Here is a 22450-nt window from a genome sequence, read left to right as displayed (position 1 = left end):
ATAATTTCAGTTGTCCTCTCTGATATGTCTCTTGATGCTTCTGAACTGAGGAAGTGTTGGAAACCATGTTTTTTGAATGCTTCCTCACAGTTAGTAGAATTAGAAATTTTACCATAAAAAACCAAACAAAATTAAAAAAAAAAAAAAAAAAAAAAAGGAGAAAAACCCCCAAGAATGTCCTGATTCCAGCACTGTTCTTCTGCAGGGCATTTATGCTTCTAAGACACGTATCTTTATTCATGGTTGCAAGTGCTGCACATCTTCAGTTGTGTGTTGGTGCTTATTTCAGCTGGGTTTCCATATTGGTTGTCTGGGGGAAGAGTGGTGACCTGCTTGTGTAGGATGTACACACACCTGTGTGCAGGTTTGAATTTTTGCAGTAGTTTTGTGACAGTTACAAGAAGTTGTTCCAGAGTAATAAAATTCTTTAGTTTTGTGTTCAGTTGATTTTTATAGGACTATGGGTGGCTGTAAAATGAAAGGGCATGATGCAGTAAAATTTTGGCTCATTGGAAGTATTGTGGGTATGATAAAAGGAGGAGCTGAGGCACCAGAATGAAGGGTGATACTTTTGAGAGGAGGACAATTGATCAAAGAAACAACAAAGCTTAAAGCCTTATAGAAAATCCTTGTGATTCTGTAGTGCAAAAGGAGGAAAATGGGATCCTTCCCACAGCCTTCTACCTTGGAAAACTCATTTATGCCAGAGGTTCAGTGATCATAAACTGTCTGAATATAGATTTTGTAGCATTTTATACTTGCAGTGTTCAAGAGATAGCAGCACGTACAAATAACATGTTAGCAGAATATACTGGACCCAAGGGGACTTTCCTGCCATATAGTAAGAGAACAATAATGTCATCAAAAGTTTTACTGCCAAAACAGGACTCTAGTTTTGTCCTCTAACATAGCACTTGCTTCAGGCCAGTTGATTTTCTCAGATCTCAGTGCAAGTCCACAAGAGTTATGCACACATACCCAGTGGCACAAATGTCACGAGTCTGAAAGTTCTGCAAAATTGAGTCTGATATTCCCCAGCTATATGAGATGTACTTTTTCTCTGCTGTCACCATGGAAAAAGCTGCTTTATTTTTCATTTGCAGCCTTGCACTCTGAGTTATGCCAGTACCATCACTGTGAACCTAAGTTAATATCAGAAATTAAAGTTACATTAAATCAAGTTTGGTGAGTTGTTTTTGACTAAAGTTGTAGCCCTGAATTGAGTTGGTGTAGTCTTGGGGCTTTGCAGGGGCTTTTTTCTTCACACTGCTTTATAAGGCGAGTTAAAGATATCTAGAGTTTTAATTAAATGGGATAAATAGCGTAAATATAGACACCATAGAATATTTACAAACCTAGAGAGCTGCTGAGACAGGCTAGGTAGGAGCTTCCTTTTTCTTGAATGACCTGCAATTGCAGATTCATTTATTCCAAAGGTACACAGTTTGGTTGCAGGAACTGGGTGATGGATGAATCAAAGATGACAGTGTAAATGGTGTCTGCCCAGCAGCCCAGAGGGATCCCTGGAACATGTGAGTTTCTCATTTGGTGATTTTTCTGGCAGTGATGCCTTGGTGCAGTGACAGTTTCTGCTCCAGCTGTCAAGCTAAATTGTTCCTGATGGTGGCTGGTATTTACAATGATGCTGTTCATTTGGGTTCCTCCAGTGAACAGTCTCCCTTGCATGTTTGGATTGCATGAATTGAATCTCTGTGAGGTGCAGGGAGGAATCTCTAGTTTTCCATGAGACCTCTTAATCTGCCTTTCCTGCATGTGATCTCTGGCTTGGCTGTGTATGTGTGGAGATGGATGCCTGTACAACCAGGCTCTGCTTTTCCCTTCAGTTGTTGCCTATTGTCAATGCATGGATTGCCAGGGAATCTGGTCAAAAAGAAATTTGGCTAGCTAAAGATGAACTGAATTATTCCACTGAATTTTAAGTGTAGTATTGGAGATTATCTATAAGATAGCAGAGCCCCTCGTGGAGACCAGAGTTAGCTCAGAGTATGAGAGTAAGGCTGAAAGGAATCTAACTTTTTTTATTATGATATAACTAACTTTATTTATTGTATGCTCAAGCTTGCAGAAGCCCCTTGATTCATTGTAGGATAGGATATGAAAAGTACGTGGTAATGAAGATGGCCTAAAAGAATGAATTGTACAAGAGCTGGGGTATTTGAGCAGGAGATAATATTTGCTGAAGCTGCACCTTCAGTGAAGTTTTCTGCCTTGTTCTACCTTATAATCTTTTTGCTCATAGAATTTATTTCACAGCAGCTGTCCTATGACCAGCTTCTGTGCTCACTTTTGGGGGATATAAGACTCCCATGAACTAAGGTGGGCTTTTCTCTGTGCTGGTTTGGGGCAGTATTTGCCCTTTGTCGCTGGCAGTAAAGAGCATAGGCTGTGTGTGTGGACCAGAGTTGTCCAGAGAGGGATTTCTCCCAGTGCAGAATGTGTATGTGTTCTATCCTGTATCTGCTCATCCACTGTAGTTTCCCAGAAGACTTTCAGGATGGCATTGGGGGCATATCTGTGACCAAAAGAGATGGAGGGTAGGATGTGTGTGGTGGCAGCCTATAAATCCCTGCTCTGCACCATAAATCCCTGACAGAATCCCCAGCCCCAGGCTGAGAGGGCACAGTTCCCTCAGGAGGGGAATGGAGTAGAACATTATGGACAGTTTGTGTGACAGCTCTGACTTTGGGGAGAAGTACAACACTGTGAGAAGTGGGGTGCAGCTCCTGTGAGGTTTGCTGCTCTTCAGCTGGTGAGATGAGAACTGAAGAGAAGGCAACTGCACTCTGTCAGGGCTGATCCCAAGTGAGAGCAGCATTTTCACCCATGTGGGATGAGTTCAGGTGTTGTGTCTGCTCAGTGTCTGAGGGTGGTGGGTCACAAAAACTGGGGAGCTGTTTTGAGTAACCACCCTTGTCTGTGAAAATGATGATGAATGGCAAACTGCATTGGGTGGCAGGTGTGTGTATGTTAAATAACATACAATTTAAACTGGGGCAGAATACATTACTTTAATTTTGCCTAAATGACACATACTGCTTGAGACCAGACTAATATTTCTTTCAAGCTGTGTGAAGGTTTTTACATGAACAATGACTACATCTCAGAAAAAAAAAATGCTGTTCTAAATGCAGTTTCAAAACCTATTCATTAATGCCCATGTACACACTTTGAGAAATAGTTTTTCCACGTAAAGAAATAAATCAGAAAAATCTTAGATGAATTTAGAAGGTGGTTCTGTGGTGTGAAATCTATTTCTTCCACTAATCTGAAGAAATACCTCTGCCATTTAATCCTGGTCTGTATAATATAGAGGTTAACCTACAGATAGTGCCATGGGGTTTGTAGAGGAAGGAGGAGAGGAACAGCCAAGCATGTGATTGTAGCTTTATGTCCCACTTTGGCTAATGCCTCAGATTCTCCTGCTTTGTCACTTGTAGTCTTACGCTCAATAAACATGAAAGATTGGTCTGTAATAGCAACGAATGTATCCAGATGCTTGCACTGTAATTAAAGGCATATATCACACAATAAAGCACATTTGAATGAAAAATCTTCCCATTAGACATGTGGTTCACATTTATTTCCCCTTATTGTTAAACTTCTGGAGTATAACCATTGATGGAGTATGAGGAGGGACTTCTAAAGGGCTGCAGTGTGAAGCTCCCAGGAGCAAAGAGAATTTTCCTGTTGGGTTGTGGGGGCACAGAGCTCCTCAGTGCAGGCTGACCTGCACAGCAGTGCTGGCTTCTTCCATGTGGTTGGTGGATCCAATTAGCACACACCTCAGAACCAGCACTGCCTAATGATTTTTAAGCTGAAAAAACTGGGCTAAGGGATCAGCCTGGCTTTGAGACAGAAAAATAAGAAGCCATTAGGGACAATTCAGTGTTTTGTGAATGTTAAAGAGCTGATCTGAGGGGAAAAGAAGTGAAGCAGCCTCTGTGGACAACGGGAGCAATCTGAAACCTAGCTCTGCCTCTGGCTGAGCCTTTTGGATGCCAATGGAAGAAATACTGGTAAAGATAACTCCTGGTGCACCTTGTAGCCTCTGGTAGCAGGAGGCAGCTCTGCCATCTCCATCCCATTCTGATCTCTTCATGGTCCCAGAATTGTTCCCTTGTTTTCCTGTTCTCTACTTTAGTCCTCCCTCAGACTCTATAGCTGATTTTGAAATGGTTAAAATATCATGGAGAAAGGAATAAATAAGCAGTCAGAAAAGTTAGCCTTCCCTCAAAATGGCATTTCTATTTATAGTACCTTTAGCGAGTTGCTAAATTCTTTAGAAATGATTGAAATGTTTTTTGATTGACCAAACTGAACATATTTTTTCTCCAGATTTTCAGTTTAAAAAAAAATAAATATGGAATTAACAGTTTTCATCTTGGTTCTGCACCACTCTATCATTTCTGGAGGTGGGGCAAAATCACAAAAAAGAGAGCCTGTTTTTCACCCAAGGCTAAAACCTGCCTTAAGCTCTTTGTGATACTCATTTGTGACCCTGCTCCTGTTGCAGCTGTATCTCGACTTCTTGTTCCACTAGAAAGCAGTCATGGAGTAGAAAAGCAAAAGATGCTCTGCTCTTAGAAGAAATACCAAATTTTTTGCTGAGTGTGCTTGGTGCCAGTAAGGCTTAAGAAAAATTGAATTGTGAAGGTTTTTAAAAGGACTTTTTTTTTTTTTCACCAGTTTAATCCACTATTGTTTTTTTCTTGGAGGTGTAGTGGCAAAGCAGAGAGAGCCACATCTTGCTTTCTGCATCAGATTTAAAGAGGACCCACTTAGTAAAAGCATTTTTTTAAACTATGAGACCATGAAATGTGACATCAGTGCGTTGTCTTAACCTGTCTGGCTTCATTAGAAACCAGGTTGTAATTGAGCCATACAATTACATCCTGTAGTCAGACATTTTCAAAGCAGGTGTGGAAGATCCCTGACCAGTGTCTTTTTGTGGTGGAATGGAGACCGAGTTTCTTTTGCCTGAAGACCTAATCTTACTGATGAGCATGTGAAATATTTTTTCTTAAAATGGAAAAAAAACCAAAAAAACTTCCCAACTTCTGAAACGTTTACTTTTTTCCCCCCCATCTCTTTATGGGACAGATGAGATAAATGTATTTAGTATTTAATTTATATTTTGACCAGTTTTCAAAATAGCCTGGTTCTAGTGTCCCATTTATTATACAACATCTGTAGCAGCTCTGATGAGCAGCTCTGGTGAGTCTCAGACATGCATCAGTCCGGGCATATTCCCGTTCCATGCCTAAGACAGTCTGGCTGTACAATGCTAGAGAAGAACCTTGGGCTGGAATGAGGTCTCTTGATGCAGCTTTTAATCACCTGGAAAGGAAATCAAAGTAAAGAGATAAACTGGTCCATTTGTTTTCATTACAATTGCTAGTTTTTACTACTCTGTGTAAACAAAACCCATAAATTTGGTGCTGGTAGACTTCTTTCTACTAAGTTCAGCCCCTCCAGCTGTTGCACAAATCTTTTGGCTCGAGAAGTAGGATTTATTTTTAGCTTCTTTAGTTTGGAGCTGTCGAGAGTGCCTTACCTGAACTGTGGTTTCCAGGCAGCTTGTGACAAGAGAAGGAAAGGATAAGCTCTTTTTTCCATTAGTTCCATTATTGGGTCCAGAAGCACTTCCAAGTTTCATAACTTGGTACCGCTGGAGCCCTGCTTTGCAAGGTGACAAGGATAGGTGTTTCCCTTGGAGGAGTTGGAAAGAACAAGCACAGGTAGTTCTTGAGCTGGGTATCAGATAGAAGGTGATGGTACTCTTTGTGTCCCTCATGGTAACTCTTGACACGCCAGAGGTGTTTCACTAAGGCCCAGACTGAAAGGAATAGAGGAATAGCAGGAAGAGAGGAATACTCTGAATCTTTCTTTGAATGCAGCCTTTCCTGCTGTGGGTACTATAGCCAATTCCATGGCAAGGGTTGCTCCTGACCTGGTTTCAGCCACACTTTCAGCTGAAGTATTTTAGACCTGAGTGCTGTACCTACAATGCTGCAAGTAACATGTCCTGCCTCCCAGAAGAACCTGAGAGAGGTGTTTCCATAGTCCCCACAATTTAAACATTACACTGATGCTGTGAAAGGGAGAGGTATCCATCTGTCCTTAAAAAGAGCAGGGATGAAGAAGTAGGGTGTGTTTCTGGGGTACCAGTAGCTGTCTTCATGGCTGTACTGAATCTATCCTGTGTTCAGGTGGCTGTTGTCAGATGTGGCTCATCTGTTCTGCACTCTAGAGACTGGAAAGTGTTGTGAATTTTTCCTCCAGTTCCATTTCCTTCTAGGAATGACCTTTCTGAAATATTAATGATGACACCCTTCTTCTTCTGCAGTTTCATCTGTAACACAGAATTTTAGAGAAAAGATACAACTTGGAATTTTCTGAGAATTTGCAAGTTTTTCTGAGCCTTTAATTTTTTTCTAGTGCTAATGTTTTTTTCCTTCTGTAGAGAAAATTTAAGACCCTGCAACAGACTTTCTTTTCTGAGTTATCCTTTGCATACAGTCCAATTTCATGCAGAAATGTTGACCTAATTTTTTTTTTTTCTTCTGCCCTGGTTTGAATTTTTGGCAGGAACCCTCCACACATCTTGTAGATTTTTCCCACCAGCTCTGGCTGAGAAGGTGTTAGTTTGCTTTGTGCTTTTCTGGGATCAGAGCCATCTTTTCATGTAAGCAATCTGAGCTACTGCTTGGAATCGTGCTCTTCTGAGGCCAAGCAGGCCAGGCTAATCTGACCCTCCTCATAATGTGTCAGCTGTTGCCAAGTTATTACCACTAGACCCACTCTCACCCTGATGCATTTATTTTGAATACATCTTTCCATCATCAGCTGTATGTATTGTCTATAAGAAGTATAATTTTTTTGTGTAATAAATTAATTGCTCCTCTAAATTCATGTAGTTCAGCTGATCTTCCTCAGTTTATCTGACATCATTTGCACTCTTGGATGGTTGGCAGGCAGGAAACTATGGAGAGTCTCACCAGATGTTTTCTCAGGCCAATAGACCTGATTTCATAGCAAAAAACAATATTTGATTTTATTTGCTTATAGGCTGTTATGTACGTTCCTGGTGCCCTTACGTGTGTATACATTGAAGTCTATAAATATCAAAGCTCTGTGAATTTCTTTAGTCTGTTTTCTATTGCTTTTCAGTCTATAAGTGACATCTGTACATGTTTCTTGCAGTGATGGAGTGTACACAGGCTATTGTATGCTTAGTCTTTCCTGGGCCTGCCTTCAATCTTCATTCTTCTGGGTGCTTCCCCTGTGAAGACCAAGCAGGTCAGCCTGCAAACAGGGAGAAGATCATGAAATTCATCTCAACCAGATCCTGTGTCTCTGGTGGGGTCATCTCCTTCTGCACTAGTCACTGTGAGCTTTTTTAGTGTCTGTCAGGAGAGGTGGAAGAGTCTAAGGCTTGAAAAATGAGCAGTTTTAGAAGTGTCTTGCCCGTCTAAAAATGAGCCTTGGTGACCAGCTCAGACATGGATAAACTGACACCAGGGGTTTGAGTCTCTTCCTCTGGTTCCTTCATTGCTCGTTCTTCTCCCCTCTCTCCATAAGTGGAATTGAAGCAGGCCAGTTTCTCATGCTGTTTCAGTTTTGAGACACTTTGCTTCTTCTGGAAAACCATTCTTTTTTTTTTGCTAGCTCTCATTGGTAAAATAAACAGAACACCCAAACCAAATTACCCACAACCCTGAACAAGATCTTCCAAGCCAGCCAACATGATGTGTCACCTTGAGAGTTTGTACTGGAGAGTTGCAACAGCATTTTTCCTATGCAACACTATGCATGTATATATGTATAGCTCCTTTCTTTACAGTTTCGTAGTTTTGAATGTGTTTCTGGCATGTTGCTTGTGTTTGTGGCACAGAATCTGACACCAGGGATAAAGCTCCTTCTTTAAGGGGCTTGCCAATTTACTTGGAAACAATGCTGGTGTGAAATAAAATGTTGCCTCTGTTCTTAGAGTTTGAAGACGAAGCATTCTGCCCGTGGTATGTAAAATCCTCATGATTCAGATTTGTGCTGAGCAAAACAAGCAGGAGTTAAGGTCTGGCCTGTAGTGAAACAGAGTTGTGTATCACTGGCGCTGCCAAAGTCTTTCCTCGCACAGATTGTGTTCTTGGTGAACTGAAGGGCTGTGTTGGTGGATGTGATACGTTTGGTGCTACAGTCCTTGAGTGGGGAGTGATGCTGTTTGGATAAATATTTGCCATTTACCTTTTTGATGTTATTTTCTGTATTTCCTATTTTAAGTGGTAGGTCTGACTAGGCTCCTGAGTAGAGTCAGAGTCAGAGCTGCTGCAAGCCACTCTTTAGCTGCATCAAGGTACAAGACCTGCCCAAGCAAACATAAAGACCCGTAATGGTCTTAATTTTTCAGTCATCAGAGCAAGTCAAGTAACAGAAGGAAGTTCCAGAAAGGCCACACCCTCCCAATACCATCCCCATGGTACGCTGGAGTCCACCCCTCTTGAGCCAATGTGTTGGAGTGCTCTGGGGGGTGGAAATGCCAGAAATTACTTGTCACTAAAGAGTCAGAGCAGAGCTTTAAAATGGGAAAATCTTGGCACCATATTTACATACTTTTTTTCATTTCCTTAGGATTCAGCCCTAGGACAAATTAATTTCAGTTGAAATCTGCTGTACTTGCCACTAAATTATTTGTCTTTTCTAAAGCTTGTCTTTTCCCGTGGGGGAGATAAACAAAAAGTATATGTATATATTCCATTTTAATGCATACTAGAAATCACTTTATTGTATGTTTTATTTATTTATTCAGCACTAACCTTTGCATTTGCATCTGTAAATAATACTATAAAACTGCACTGGGCCAGAGAGGCCTTTTAGGGGTTTGTTCTGTCATACAGCTTTGAGACTCAGTCATCTGGTTAAAATTTGAAGTGGATGCCCAGAATAAGTAGGTGAATAATAAATAAAAATTATTGAAATACATTATTGAATAATATCCTCTTTATCTGAAATCACATAAAGGCTGCAAGTTCAGTTTAATCTTTCTGACATCAGTCAGTCTGAGCTTTAATAGAGAAAAGAAAGGAAAAAAACCCAGACCAGTGGCTGGTCTCAGGTTTTCAACTTGATACAGAGTGGAATGCTCCCTGAGAGAGACACTGGGAGACATGACTGGTTGAAAAAGATTGTGCTTTATGTCACTGAGCTTTCTTAGCTACTGCTGTTATGCTGCTGTAGAAGTAAATGCCAGGGGCAAAAGATAAAGGAGAATCGAAGGAAATGGCTGTGTGTTGCTAATCCTTTCCTCTCATGGTGAGTGTGTTAATCCATTGCAGAATACAATCAGGATGCTAGGCCCACTTGGACTTGCTTGTGAGAATGACTTAACTGTGACTAAGTTGCCTGAAGCCTAACTTGCACCTGTAGTCAGTACACACAAAGGATTACCAAGCTGTTCATGTAACTCCATCTGTGCTGAGGTCCTTGTATGTGTAAACCATGTCCAAGATTCCTGGCAGGAGCTGTTCTAAAGTTGGGGCAGAGACGTAGAAGCGTAGAATTTTGACTTTGGAGTGTGGATTCTCAGTTATTGTTTCTAAAAAGGTGTGTGTTCTGAGAATTAGTTATCATAATATTGATGCTGACTTCTTAAATCTAATCTCGAATTTGGACAAAGAATTTTCTTTTCCCAGCTCTTTCAATTAAAAAAGACAAGTGATGCTTTGTTGCTTTATTTTGTATCTACGCAGAATTCCTTCTGGGGCAGAGGACTATCATATTTTTTTAGACAGTTGCCTGAAAAGCAGAGGAAGTATGGCAATTGTGAACTTTCAGCATAGTATATTACACTGTCTAGAGACAGTGCTAAATAAATATGGCCAAATTAGAATATTCAGATAATATCTGACCTCCTGAAGAACACGGGGCAGAAAATCTCTCCTAGTATTTCTTACAACAAGCTCAGTGTTGTTGGCTGAAGTTTACATAATTGGAGCCTTCTTTGACATGAAGATTGAAGGATGCCTGCTTCCATATCTTTCCTCCATATGTGTTTTACTGGCAGCTTGACCTGTTACTGGCCAATCTGGAATTCCTGTTGACATAAATGTAAAGGCCTGATTCTTTTGTCTTTACACATATCAGTTGCATTAGATACTTGATGGAGTCTGAATTTCAGTTTCTGACTTTCTTTTGCTGGCTATACAGTGATTTGGTTGTGTAGCTGTGTACAAGCATAGCAAGAATTAATTAACTGCCTCAGGCTTTGGACACTTTCAAGCAGCCCTTTCCAGTCATCTTTCTAAATTGATCAATGGTTCATCTCTGGTGTGCCTGCTGCATCTCTGTGGTCAAAGATAATGCCTATTCAAGAAATGTTAATGTTCAGTGTGAGCACATATGGTTTATATTCCCAGTCACACTTAGCCATCCATCACAGCTGTGCCACCAAGAGACATCACTAGGCTGTGAACCCTTCCAATTGAACATGGACCTGTCTCCAATTTTCAAGTCCAGGTACTCAAAATGTAATGCAGAATCTCATGTGCTCAAATGGTATTTTCCTACCAAAGACTTAAATTTGGCTATTAGAAACATTTATGTTCTTCAGTTCTCTTATCTACCTCCTTAGATGGAAATCAACCCTTGTTTTGTTAAGCCAGAATTTATATCAGATGAAATTTATTTGAAATCCTGATCAAAATGCTGCCTGATATTTCGTTCTCTGTGATCTAGTGGTAAAGCATATTTTTTTCTCTGAGGGACCAAATTTGCTCACAGTTGTAGAAAAGGAGTTTGCATATGATTTGATTATGAGAAGATGCATTGTGGGTAAGAAAATAATTGCATGGAGGATGGTGTTTATGGTATTAAGCGAAGTATGTATGAGTCAAATATATGTCTGGAACTCAGTGTGGAGTTGTATGGAAGTTTGGTTACATTCCAGCTGTGTTATTTCTCAAGACTCAAAAAGATCATTGCATTGAAAATTTGGCTTTCCAGAGCAGTCACATCACTGTCTTTGGTGTTTAACTAATGAGCAGGTTGATTTCTAACTTACCTAAAAATTTAGACCTCATTCTGAATATTAGAAAATATAAATTAGGAGCAATTTACTTTTCAATACAGAAGAGATCTGATTCATTCCATAAAAACAAATCATGGCATGACCTTGAGTATAGAGTCACTACCACATCAGAGTCATGTTGACTAATCTGATTTGTCTCTTGTTCTATTTGATACTAGGAACTCACATGTCACCTGCTTCCTATTAGGCAAAAAAAGCCAGGGAAACAGCCAGCTTTGTTACATGGCAGTCAAAGTGAACGTGTTGACAACTGAAATTTGGAGCCACAAAGTTGTTGACAGGGTTTGGGAAGAGACAACCTGCTTTTAATTCTCAGGAGCCCAGTCAGGTTTAAGGTGAAGGGAAGACATTGCCTTGTTAGCCTCCCATGGAAGTGAAGGTGATCTATAATTGTGTATAATTATTGTGAGCAATCCATTTGTGTTTTTTAATCTGAGCTGATTTTAATACTTTATCTAGCAACAGTCTTTTTTCTTTATCCTCAAAGTTTATGCTTTTTCTCTCTCTCTGTCTTCCAGCTGTACAGCTCCATGGACTTTGGAAGGAAATGGCAGCTCATGCATGAGCGGGTCACTCCAAACAGGTTTTACTGGTGAGTTAGGGCCACTGGCTTGGCTTGGTTTGGGTGGGTCATGGAGGGGAGAAAGGCATCTGACTTGAAGGGATTGCTTGCTTTACCTGAACATGAGGTGTATATCCTTGGTTTTGTTCATCATAATTGGTATAAATTCAGCACATGCCTTGCAGTGCAATAGTCTCCATGTTTGTACCTCTCGTCTGATAAAATGTGGTGTCTTCTACAAGGAGTACAAGTCTTTTGATAATGGCAAAACTCCTGCTTCTTCACTGTACACCTCCTTAGAGTAACACAGAGGAGCTGCCAGTGCTTCAGCGACAAACCTGTGACCATTTGACTTACCATTTTTCAGTCTTCAGAAAGTTACTTTAGCCTAGAACACAGTCTTTGTGCAGAGCCAACCACTCTGACCAGTGTCCTTATGCAATCTTGCTGAGAAGGGATGATTCACTCTGCTTTAAATCACTCTCTGAGGAGCCAGCTTCATTATAGTGACTAGTGAAAGCCCAAGATCTGCAGTTTGCTAAAAATCTGCTTTGTGACTCAATTCCTTCTCATTTCTCGAGTGTCAACTGGAAGAGTGTCTTAAAATCAGATGATGAAACAAATTTAGTTCCTATCTCCAGGCTCAGCCATCTTATGTGCCTCATTTCCAAACTTCTCTGCACCATGTGAAGGCTCAAGAATTGACTTTCAGGGAGAAAATGAGAAGTGCAGTTCTTCTGTAGTTGAATTTAGGATTGGGGGTTGAATCAGATTCTTAATGCTGTAGTTACTATATGCCAGATGATGGGGTGTGTGTGAATGTGTAGAAGTGCTGATTTACAGAATATGTACATAGCTAAAAGTGTCCAGTCCCTAAGACCAAAAAAGATTGTAATATTAAGGAACTGGAGGGTCACATTTTGGATGGTTAAAAATAGGAAGGGCTTGGAAAACTTAAAAATTGACTCCCAATTACAAAGCATGATCTATATCTATCAATATCTATATCTTTATCTATATCTCTTATAGTCAAATTCACATAGAAACTTTTGCACCTCATTGAAAGCCCCTGGAATCCAGGCACAAAATATCGATTGTATTTTCAGTATTTCCACACCTTGCAGTGGAGGTAGACTCCTCATTTAAAATAATCTACATCCTTCTGCAAATCTCTCTAAAAATCTTCAGGCTCCAACATTTAAAACATGACTTTTTGGCAACAGATCTAGAGATTTTCCTTAGTGCACCTGAGGAATTTGGACAGTGTGAGAAGGTTTTAAACACTGAGGAAAGTAAGTTTTAAGGCTCCTAAATCACACAGACCTGCAAAATATATCAAAGGTTTAGAACCTTGTCTGTCCATGTTACTGTTCCAAAATTCCATAATGTAGGAAAGGAAGTTGTTATTTTCTCCTGGTTTTGGTGGCAGGTGGATGATTAACCTAACTACCAAAAATCCTTTGATCTCACTCTTCATGCTGGGTGCACATGACAAGAGTGAGTGTAGATCCTCTCCAGGTGTATCCTTCTGTAGAGCAGAATATTTGATCTTTGGAATAATTTTACCCTATCCTTCAAACAGCACAAGTGAGCTTAAGGGAGAGGCTTTCTTGGAGGATAAAGTGCAGGGGCTAAGCTGATTTGGGAACAAAGGGAGAACCTCATTTTAAAGGACAGGTTGTGATGTTGTGCCTTATTTTCATCTTTCATATAATATTGGTTAATGGAAATTGCCTGTTTGTCCAATTGACACCCAAATATGTATTGTTTTCCACAGTCCACCTCATTTTTCATTGTCTTTTGGCTGCACAGTTTGAACACTGTTTTTTAGCAGTGCATTACATAACATCTCTGTTTCAGGTGCCTTTTTCTCTGAGGAAATGTACAAGTCTTCTATAGGTAAAACTCAAAAGACATAGACTTAGAAATCTTCATTCCACTCAGAAACAGCAGAGTCCTATAGAGAATAAGCTTCCCAAGAGAGTGAATTAGGTTTTTCCCAGAGTTGGAGGGATTTGAAACAATCCATAGTGCAGGGATCAGAGTTATTGAAATTGTGGAACATAATATCTCTCCTTAGCTGATTTATTTCTCTTTTTCCTTTCTTTCCTTTTAAAGCTGAAAACTGTGGTGGCTTGCAAGCTCTGGTTTGTAAGATCTGTACAGAAAAAATGCAAAAAAGAACATCTTAGCTTCAGAAATTTGTTGATTTCTTTTTTATTGCGCTATGAAGGGGAGAGAAAAGATGGTATAACTAAAAGTTTCAGGGGGATGTAAGCCACTACTCTGTGAATCTCATAAAATCATAGAATAATACAGGTTGGAAAGGACCCTAAAGATCATCTAATTCCAACTTTCCTGCCAGGGCCAAAGGCACCTTCCACTAGGCCACGTTGCTCAAAGCTCCACTCAGCCTGGCTTTGAACACTTCCAGGAATGGGATGTCTTCAACTTCTCTGGGCAACCTGTTCAATAATCTCATCAGCTTCACAATAAAGAACTTCTTTCCATTATCTATTATTAGGTTCTAAAACCTACCAACCTTAAATTGAAAGCCACTACTCTTGTCCTGTTACTACATATTCCTGTAAAAACTCCCTCTCTTGAGCTACTGAAAGGTGCTGTAAGTTCTCCTGGAGCCATGAGGTTCACACAGACCCACCTCTCAAGTCTGTCAGTCTCTGGATGGCATTCTTTCCCTCAGGTGTGTTGACTGTAGCTCTCAGCTTACCTCTTGCAAACTTGCCCTTCCACATCACCAGTCCATCACTGTCAGTGTCATCAGTCTATCAAATACTTCATTACTGAACCTCTGAATTAAAACTTCCATGGAAGTTGAAATAGTAATGATAGGGAGATGCAAAATGAGGTAAGCTCTCTTTTGTGCTGCTCTGCATTGTTCATTAGCAGAGGCTCAGGTAAGCATCCTTCATGAAATGGGACAGTCTCCATCTGATTGGAATGCAGCTGGCTTTATCTGGGGCAGGCTTTGTTGAATGTGTTTGTCTTCAAAACAAGACTTTCATCTCTAAGGCTGCTTTGAATGGGCTTGTGAAGACTATAAACTTCACCCAGTTCTTATGATCAGTCAACCTGACATGAAGAGGTCTTATTTTTCTCTCTGAGATCTTTCTGAGTAATTATACCTTCCCTGAGAGACCTTGCATGTAGAGACCTTAAGGCCAGGAGAAAATCAGGATTGCTTCAGAGCTTTTGAATTTTCCCTCAGCAGAGTAAGCACAGCCTCTCTGTTAGTCATAGACACACAAGTCACTCTGCGTTTTTTGATGTAGCCCTAGCAGGCAGCATCTGTGATGGCTCTCCTCTGGTCAGAAACGAAGCCCTAAGCTCCAATCCTGACTTGTGGCATCGTGTCCTGGCTCTTGTTTTCAGATTCTTTCCTTAGTCATAGGTGTTGGTGCTACTCACTGGTTTGTAGTTTTGTGTTCGCCTTCCATATGGATCTCACATGTCCAACTGTTCATGGGACATGTCTCATCAGTTCCTGAGCCTGCTCAAAGTTTGTGCATGAGCTGAGATTCACCCCTGGGCCACTCATAGTTATAAAAAAAAACAGGATTTGAGTTCTCTACTTCGGTAGTAGTGATTCATTTGTTAACTACACCCACTGATGGCAGTGGCAGAGCTTGAACAGAATGCGTTACTTGATGTGTGTACAGGCATCCAGATTTGGCTCCCACGTGCCTTGGCCTCAGATTTTAATAACTTAGGATCCTGCAAGACTGAAAATAGGGAATTTACGCTAATGTGATACAGAAATTCCAAGATCACTCAAGATAACTGGAACAGGCATGGGTGCAAAGTTTGTTAAAAACCTACTCAATGTTCTTTTCTTTCAGAACACATTTCTGCAGCTCCCCCTGGGCCCTGTTCATTTTGTATCACTGTAACTTGGACACCTGTGCTGCCATGTGGAGGATAGAAGAAAATAAAGCCTGTATTTTTTACCATAGAAATGCTGGAGAAGCTGCCTTGTCTGTAAAACACATGGTGTGTTCTGCTGACTAAATACTGCTGCTCTTCTGATGAAAACTTGAATTGTCCTTACGGTTTTTTTACTACCTCTGCCTTTTCCTGTGGCAGAACAATGGGACTAAACAGGCAGGCAGGACAGTTTGATTATTGGAGCATCCACCAAGCCCTTTGATGGACGACAGCTTTTCCCTATCACCTTGGGTGACTCCACATGACTTTGCCTTGATACCCTCCCTGTAGGTGAGACTGGGGTAGGGGAGCACCTTGGTGACTGTAATGGGTAAAGTACTCAAATATAACAATACAAAGTATTACAGCAGTAGATTAAGGGCACTAGAGGGTACAAGAGAACAAAAAGATGCTTTAGTGGCATATGAAATAGCCTTTTGATGATAAAATAGCATTTATCACCTTATGGCTTAATTCTTTAAAATACAGAGTTTCTCAAGGAGACCTGTGTTTTCTGTCCAATCAGCTAAACAGCTGTGAACATCCCCTGTCCATCTGTCTTTGGAGGCCCTGCCTGTGTTTGCTGAGCAGACACGAGGATCACCATCCTGAGCAGAGGACAGCACTACATTCCTTTGGACACCAACACCCTTCCTTAGGGTCTCCCCAGGCTTTTCCTTTTTTGGAGAACACATTCCTGTTTCCTGCCTTCCATCACCACTGAGGAATATGAAGTGGTGGATGTGGAACCATTTGCCTTGGGTGGTTTCTTTTATTTTGTTTTTTGCCTGATACAGCTAGACATTTCCCTTCTCTCATGTATTTTTTTACTCATGCTCTCTGGGACCTTGGCTGATTCTCTCAAAGCCTGGAAGCAGGAAAATGGGGAATACCCATTTGCGTGGAAGAGAGATAAATCTTCAGAGCATTTTTGATGCCTCTGGGGATACTTGGAGCCCTGAAGTCAGTGTGGAGCGTGAGTCAACTCGGTAAAAGCCACTGGAATGCACACTAGTGATGAAAGCTGGACAGGAAAGACCAACAAGGCAGGAAAGGAGAGACTGGGAGGAGGAAAGTAGGACATTCAACTAGCGTGGCTTCAAAGAACAGCATTTGTATTTGCAAATAGAAAAAATTTGGTGTATCAGGCAGTTCTCAAATATACTACTGATTCCCTCAACAGATTTCCCCAGAATTTAATTTTTTTCCCTTCTTTCCCATGATAATCAACCAGATTTATGTTTTGTTTTGTTTTGGAGTGGTTTTTTTGCACCTATGAATGCCAGCCACGCTCACTTTGATCTCTGAGGGTTAAAGATTGTGAGAAGGGGACACTTTCACTGAAAGAAGGAAAGAGTGTCCACTAACTTAGATTATGCTTTGGAGTTAAAGGTTTTCTGTCACAGGTGTTTGAGGAATGAGCCAACAAATCTTGTCTTTTGAGGGAAAGGTTTTCAGTCTTTTTTGAGATTTTGGATAGGAAAAGGTGATACAATGTATCAGCCAGTGTATATCTTTTTATTTGCAGCCTGAATTTCAGGACGACTATAGTGGAGGCTAGCTTGGATATCTGAGGGTAATGTGGTAGAAGTTAAGGGGTTTATCTCAGTGTTTCTAAAGGTTATTATCTGGGTTTGTATCTCCCTTCAGATACAGAACACAGATGTTTGTGTCTGTTTTTATTTCTTCATCGTTGTGACAGCACTGGTATTTCCTAATTCCTGTGCCAATTTTGGTCCACACAGACTGTTTCAGCAGCAGTTCCAGTAGTGACCTTTGGATGCAGCTGACATTACCTTTACTTGCCTAGTTTGTCAGCAGAGAGATGGTTGGTCAAATATGTGCCTGCCTTTCCTGTAAATCCCACTAATCATTAACTACCAGATGGTGTCATTGCACAGTGCTGGGGAAACATCGCCTGATTTTTTACAGCCAAGTTTAGTGTTAAGAAAACATAGTCTTGTAAATGTCAAATTGACTCTTAAATAATCCTACATGGGAGTTTTTCAGAATTAAAACCATACCATACATGGAGCTCTGGATAAAAGGAATGACTCCAGTTTAGCACCCATGGATGACATCTACGAGCATCATCAAGGCATGTACCCAGTGCCTACTGCTGGAGCCTCCCTTGGGCTAATGACTCACTTGGCTCTGGTAAGGGACTTGTTTCCCATGTCCTGTGGGCAAGAATGCCCAAGGAAGTTTTTTCTTCTGGAGAGTTGAGCTAACACAAATCTGGAATGTGTTACTCAAGCCACCATGACCATGAATTTACTAAGCTGAGGACATTTTCAAACTCTAGCCTCAAGCTCTGTAATAAGAGTTCAGGAGAGATGAGACTTTCTCATAAATTCTTGCCATGTATTGGAAGATTTCCTTGCAAGATCACTTTAGTTAATTGAAGACCACAACATCATGGTGATAATAAACCTCATTTTATTTTCCTTTTTGCTTAAAAAAGGGCAAAGTGAACCTGTGAGGCTAGGTATTTTATTTCATTTTGTGTGCCTGAAAATAATGCCATTGGCACTATAGATATTTAGTGTTTCCAAATGTCAGGTTGTGGGTGACTAACTTGTGATTACACAGTAACTCAGTGACAGAGATATAAATGCAACCTGGATATAGAGGTGGATATTTTTTGTTGTCTGAAATAGCGTTGATTTTTGAAAAACTTGAAAAAGTTTCAAGTCGGTAAAGGTATTTTATAATTCATGGCACCATTTTCAAAATGTTTCTCTCAAAAATTAAAGGAAATAATATAATGAAATGTTTGACAGCTTTTGGATGGTCTTTGAAAGTAATCTTAAAACTTGAATAAAATCTCATTTTGCAATATATGATTTTTAAAAAAAATAAAGCAGGGAAAGAGTGCAGTCTGAGACAAAGTGTGGTATTTTTTCCTAAACATAATTGTATCCTGGTTTTGAACTACAGATTGGTAAGTGCTCTTCCAGGGACATTGTGATGGATTTTATGGATATCTAAAAGTATAAAAACCTAAATGACCCTAAGAACAGGAAAATCCTTCACTTTCTATCTCTGGGAAACACTTCAGGACTGTTTTACAGAGACTGCACAGACCCCACGAGTTCCATTAGTGCCTATAGTCGGTGTAATTTTCAGACTACTGTTCCCCTTTCTGAGCACAGTCCATGTTCTGTTTTGAACAAATTGAAGAGAGATTGACAGAAATAGTTGGATCTGGGAAAGCATCTTAGTAGAAGGTGGGAAAAAACCCATAGTGCAATAGTGGAGAAGTATTACAGTCCATTTCCTAGTTTACCTGGGACTAAAACCAGAGATATTTGGGAGTTTGGTGTATGTGTATGCTGACTGATGACTTTATTTTACAAGTGAAATTTATTAGAACTAATCTCTTTTACTATAAATATAAGCTCTAAGTTGTAGCTGATGAATGTTTTAGTATTGTGTGGTGCTCCTCTCCTTACTGCCTGCTTTCCTTGGAAAATTAGTGTTTGACTTTTTTACAAAGTCCTGTGGATGTCATGCTAATAGGCTGACTAGGCTCAAAGCTCTTTTAATGAGAAAAAAAAAATAAAAAAGAAAGAAAAACATGCTAAAAACATTCTGGCTAGAAGGATTGTGTGGTTATGAAGGGAAATAATTTAAAATACTTCAAATTATCCTTTAAAACCCATGAACTACATAATAAGTGAACCCTAAGGAAGGTGCCACATGATAAAGTGTTACAATACTTATGCACCTCTGTAATTCTGGCTGCTATCACAGCAAGAATGAGTTCTTCCAATGAAGGGTATATCCTCTGGAAGGGAAGTTTTGGAATAAGTTGTCTTTGAAGGGCTTTTCGTCCTAACTGCCTTCTTTTTTTCTCTAACCTCTTTTTGCCTGAGAAACTCAATGTGTCTTGCAGAAGGAAGGATTATCCCTCTCCACTAATGTAACTGTGGATGTTCTTACATAAACACTATCGGGCTTTTAGAATTTGTGATTTGTTGTAATTTTAGTACAATTTGTGATGTTTGCCACATTTATGACTTTAATGTTCTTTGGCTGGCAGTTATTTTTTTCTTAAGGCCCCAAATAGAAAGGGCTGAAATATTTCTGTTTAATTGGTTTAAATCTAATGCCTACCACTATATTTTACCTGTTGCACTGCAGTTAGTGCTTTCAGCCAGCAAAAAAGCCTTTTGCTTTGGTCTCTCATCTATCAGGTTTCTTTATCTCCCAGGGGCCAGTCTCTTCTCTTACCTCTCTCATTGCTAATTTTGGATAATTTTATAACCCCCACCTCCCCCACACTCTCTTTGACTGAATGAGACTGAAGCAGACTAGATGCACCACTAGTAAGAAAGACCAGAAATGCTTTAAAGAAGAGTTTGTTGAATACTTCTCCCAATTTGTATTGATCTCTTGAGTGGGTCCCAGACAGTTGTGTCTGTCTGAAGAGTGCATGGTGGGAGGATCTGTGTTCTTCTCATGCAAGAAGGTAACAAATGAGATCAAAACACATCAAAACAAATGAGTCCAAACCCCATCACTGTTCATCACTGTGTTCCAAAGGCCCGTGTTGGAAGCTGGAATGCTGTACTGCTGACTCATGTAGTCTGCCTGGCCTGGCTTCCTCCTGGCTCTCCTGATGCACATGAACTCAGACACAAATAAATTCCAGCCTTTCAGGAATAGTCCCAGAGTAATTCTTCGTGATACTTTGTAGGAAGCATTGATAAAAGCCAGCCCTCTAATTAATATATTGAATAATGCATCCCTCTGAGGCATATGGGGATCTCCCATACTGTCACAGCTTGGCAAAGCTAATCAAAAGCTGGGCTGCCAGGCTGAAAGTAGCATCATATTTTGTGAATTCTGGCTAGCAAGGAATATTTTCCCACTTTATTTATTTTTTTTTATTTTTTTTTTGTGGGGAATTTGGGTTAGGTTTTGGCCTTTTTTCTATATTATACTAATCTCTCAGTTTCTGGGGAAATGTGTGAATTCTCAGTGTGGGAGAGAATCCCTCTTGTTTTCAGATGACTGAAAGATAAACATTTGGGAATTCTTTTAAAATCACTACCATTCTGAGGAGTTCAGGAATGACCTTTTCATATACTCCGATTATGGACATAACTTTCTGGCTATTTCATTCAGTGGCAAAACACCTACAGGCAGCAGGAGTGAGCAACTTTTCTGGATCCATCCTCCCTTTGCCCCAGACCTCACCTCCGGTGGCCCACTTGATTTTGAGAAATGCACCTTTACAGCTCTTGTTCCTTTACAGCAACTGAGGCTGGAAGCATCCTTGCATTGGAGGAAGTTGCAATCTAATAGAGGATTTTTCCTCAGGAAGTACATCAGCACTATCAGGGGTTATTTTTACTTGAAAATAAATACCCCAAAATTCTTCAGAGAGATTTTCTCAAAAAGAGTCAGCAAGGATGCAGGTAAATTCCAGTTCTTTCCCCTGAACTGACTTCAACTGCTGAACCTTTGGAAATTTGCCTGGCATTAAGCTGAGCAAAACCAGTTGTTTTATTTAACAGAAGAAGTTGAGCCCATGCTGTGCAGAAAGAACAGTCTTATCATGGCAAAACAGACAAGATGTTTCTGCATTAATTTAAATGTGAACCATTTGTGTTGCTCAATAACATCCATTAAAGATAAGGAGGTCCGTTTTTATGCCTTCTGCTTATTGTAAATTAACAAACTCTCTTAAAACGACAATTCATCAGCAGTTATATGAGGCAGAATTCATTCTCAGCAAGAGAAGAAAATGAAACTCCCATCCTTTCATTCGCTGGCATTCCCCTGAGTCTCCTCTGTAGAATGAGATGAGTTTAATTTTGCTATTGTTAAGCACAGTGAGCATGAAGCTACATCAGAATGTAAGAGCAGGAAGGAGCATCTTATTAGCTGCACTACAGGTTCTTTTAAATAATGTTGATTCAGTAACTTGTGTCTTGCTGATCATATAGAGAACAAGGATGAAAAGACAGTGAGTGATGCTGTTTCACTTGCATATTTGTAGTGAGTTAATTGGAATAGGACGCAGTGGTTGTCGTAGCTCTGTAATTATCTTGCAAGATAATTGTTCTCCATTGGGCAGAAGGCAATAAAAATTGGATGTAGACACCTTTTCATGTTTAGTGGAATATCAGGAGTTCTGTAGCTGAGTTTGAGAGAGAAACATATTCACCTGTGTCTGCCAGCAAGTACTTAGGGAATAATAAATCATACGTGTAGACTTCAGAGCTGATTTCACTAGATCTAGGTTTTCCCACATAGGAGAAAATCCAACTTTTTATTGAAAAAACAAAAAGAAGAAAACCAAGCCAAAAACTCTGTCAGGTTTTTGGCCAAAGGGTACAGACAGATTCTTAGGTTTTGCTCACAGTATTTTTGGTTTTCAGGCTTTGATTGAAAATCTTTGAGTGAAGGAGGCATGTTCCATTACAATATTGATTTTAGGGGCAATCTGTAATAGTGACTCCCTAAAGCCATTTCTAGATCTGCAGTAGTTTCTCCAGAATTCTTTTTTTTTCTTTCTACAAATCATTAGATTTGAACAGTGTGCTGGCACTTTGGAATTTGCCTTGAGGATAGAAACCAGCAGAGTATTACTTTTCATTTGGCCTTGTACTTCTCTTTCCTTTTATTGTTCCTCTGTAGCAGCAGATTAAGAACCCAGCAAAGAGAAGCTCTTGATCTACTACAGCTTGACCATACACCTTTGCTTCTTGACATGACTCCCAGTGCAGCATTCTGCCCTGACCATTCTCACTTGATCAGGATAATGTTTTGGGGATGAGGATGCTTTGGGATGCTGCTGTTGTGAAGAGCTGGGAGTGTGTCTAGTG

At 40.2% G+C, this 22450-nt stretch overlaps 1 protein-coding gene across 2 annotated transcripts in view; it reads left to right on the top strand.

The window, feature by feature from the left end:
- Positions 1-22450, top strand: part of SORCS3 (sortilin related VPS10 domain containing receptor 3) — a 273052-nt gene that overhangs the window by 160813 nt on the left and 89789 nt on the right. For both annotated transcript variants that reach the window (XM_086899396.1, XM_086899397.1), the window contains one exon: positions 11623-11696. In XM_086899396.1, coding sequence (XP_086755522.1) covers positions 11623-11696 — 74 coding nt within the window. The remainder of the gene's footprint in view (positions 1-11622; positions 11697-22450) is intronic.

The sequence above is a fragment of the Cyanistes caeruleus genome, chromosome 8 (assembly GCF_971803275.1).
Source record: "Cyanistes caeruleus chromosome 8, bCyaCae1.hap1.1, whole genome shotgun sequence".
Lineage (NCBI taxonomy): Eukaryota > Metazoa > Chordata > Aves > Passeriformes > Paridae > Cyanistes > Cyanistes caeruleus.
The sequence above is the reverse complement of the archived record's forward strand: the minus strand, read 5'-3'. Positions and strand labels throughout refer to the sequence as shown.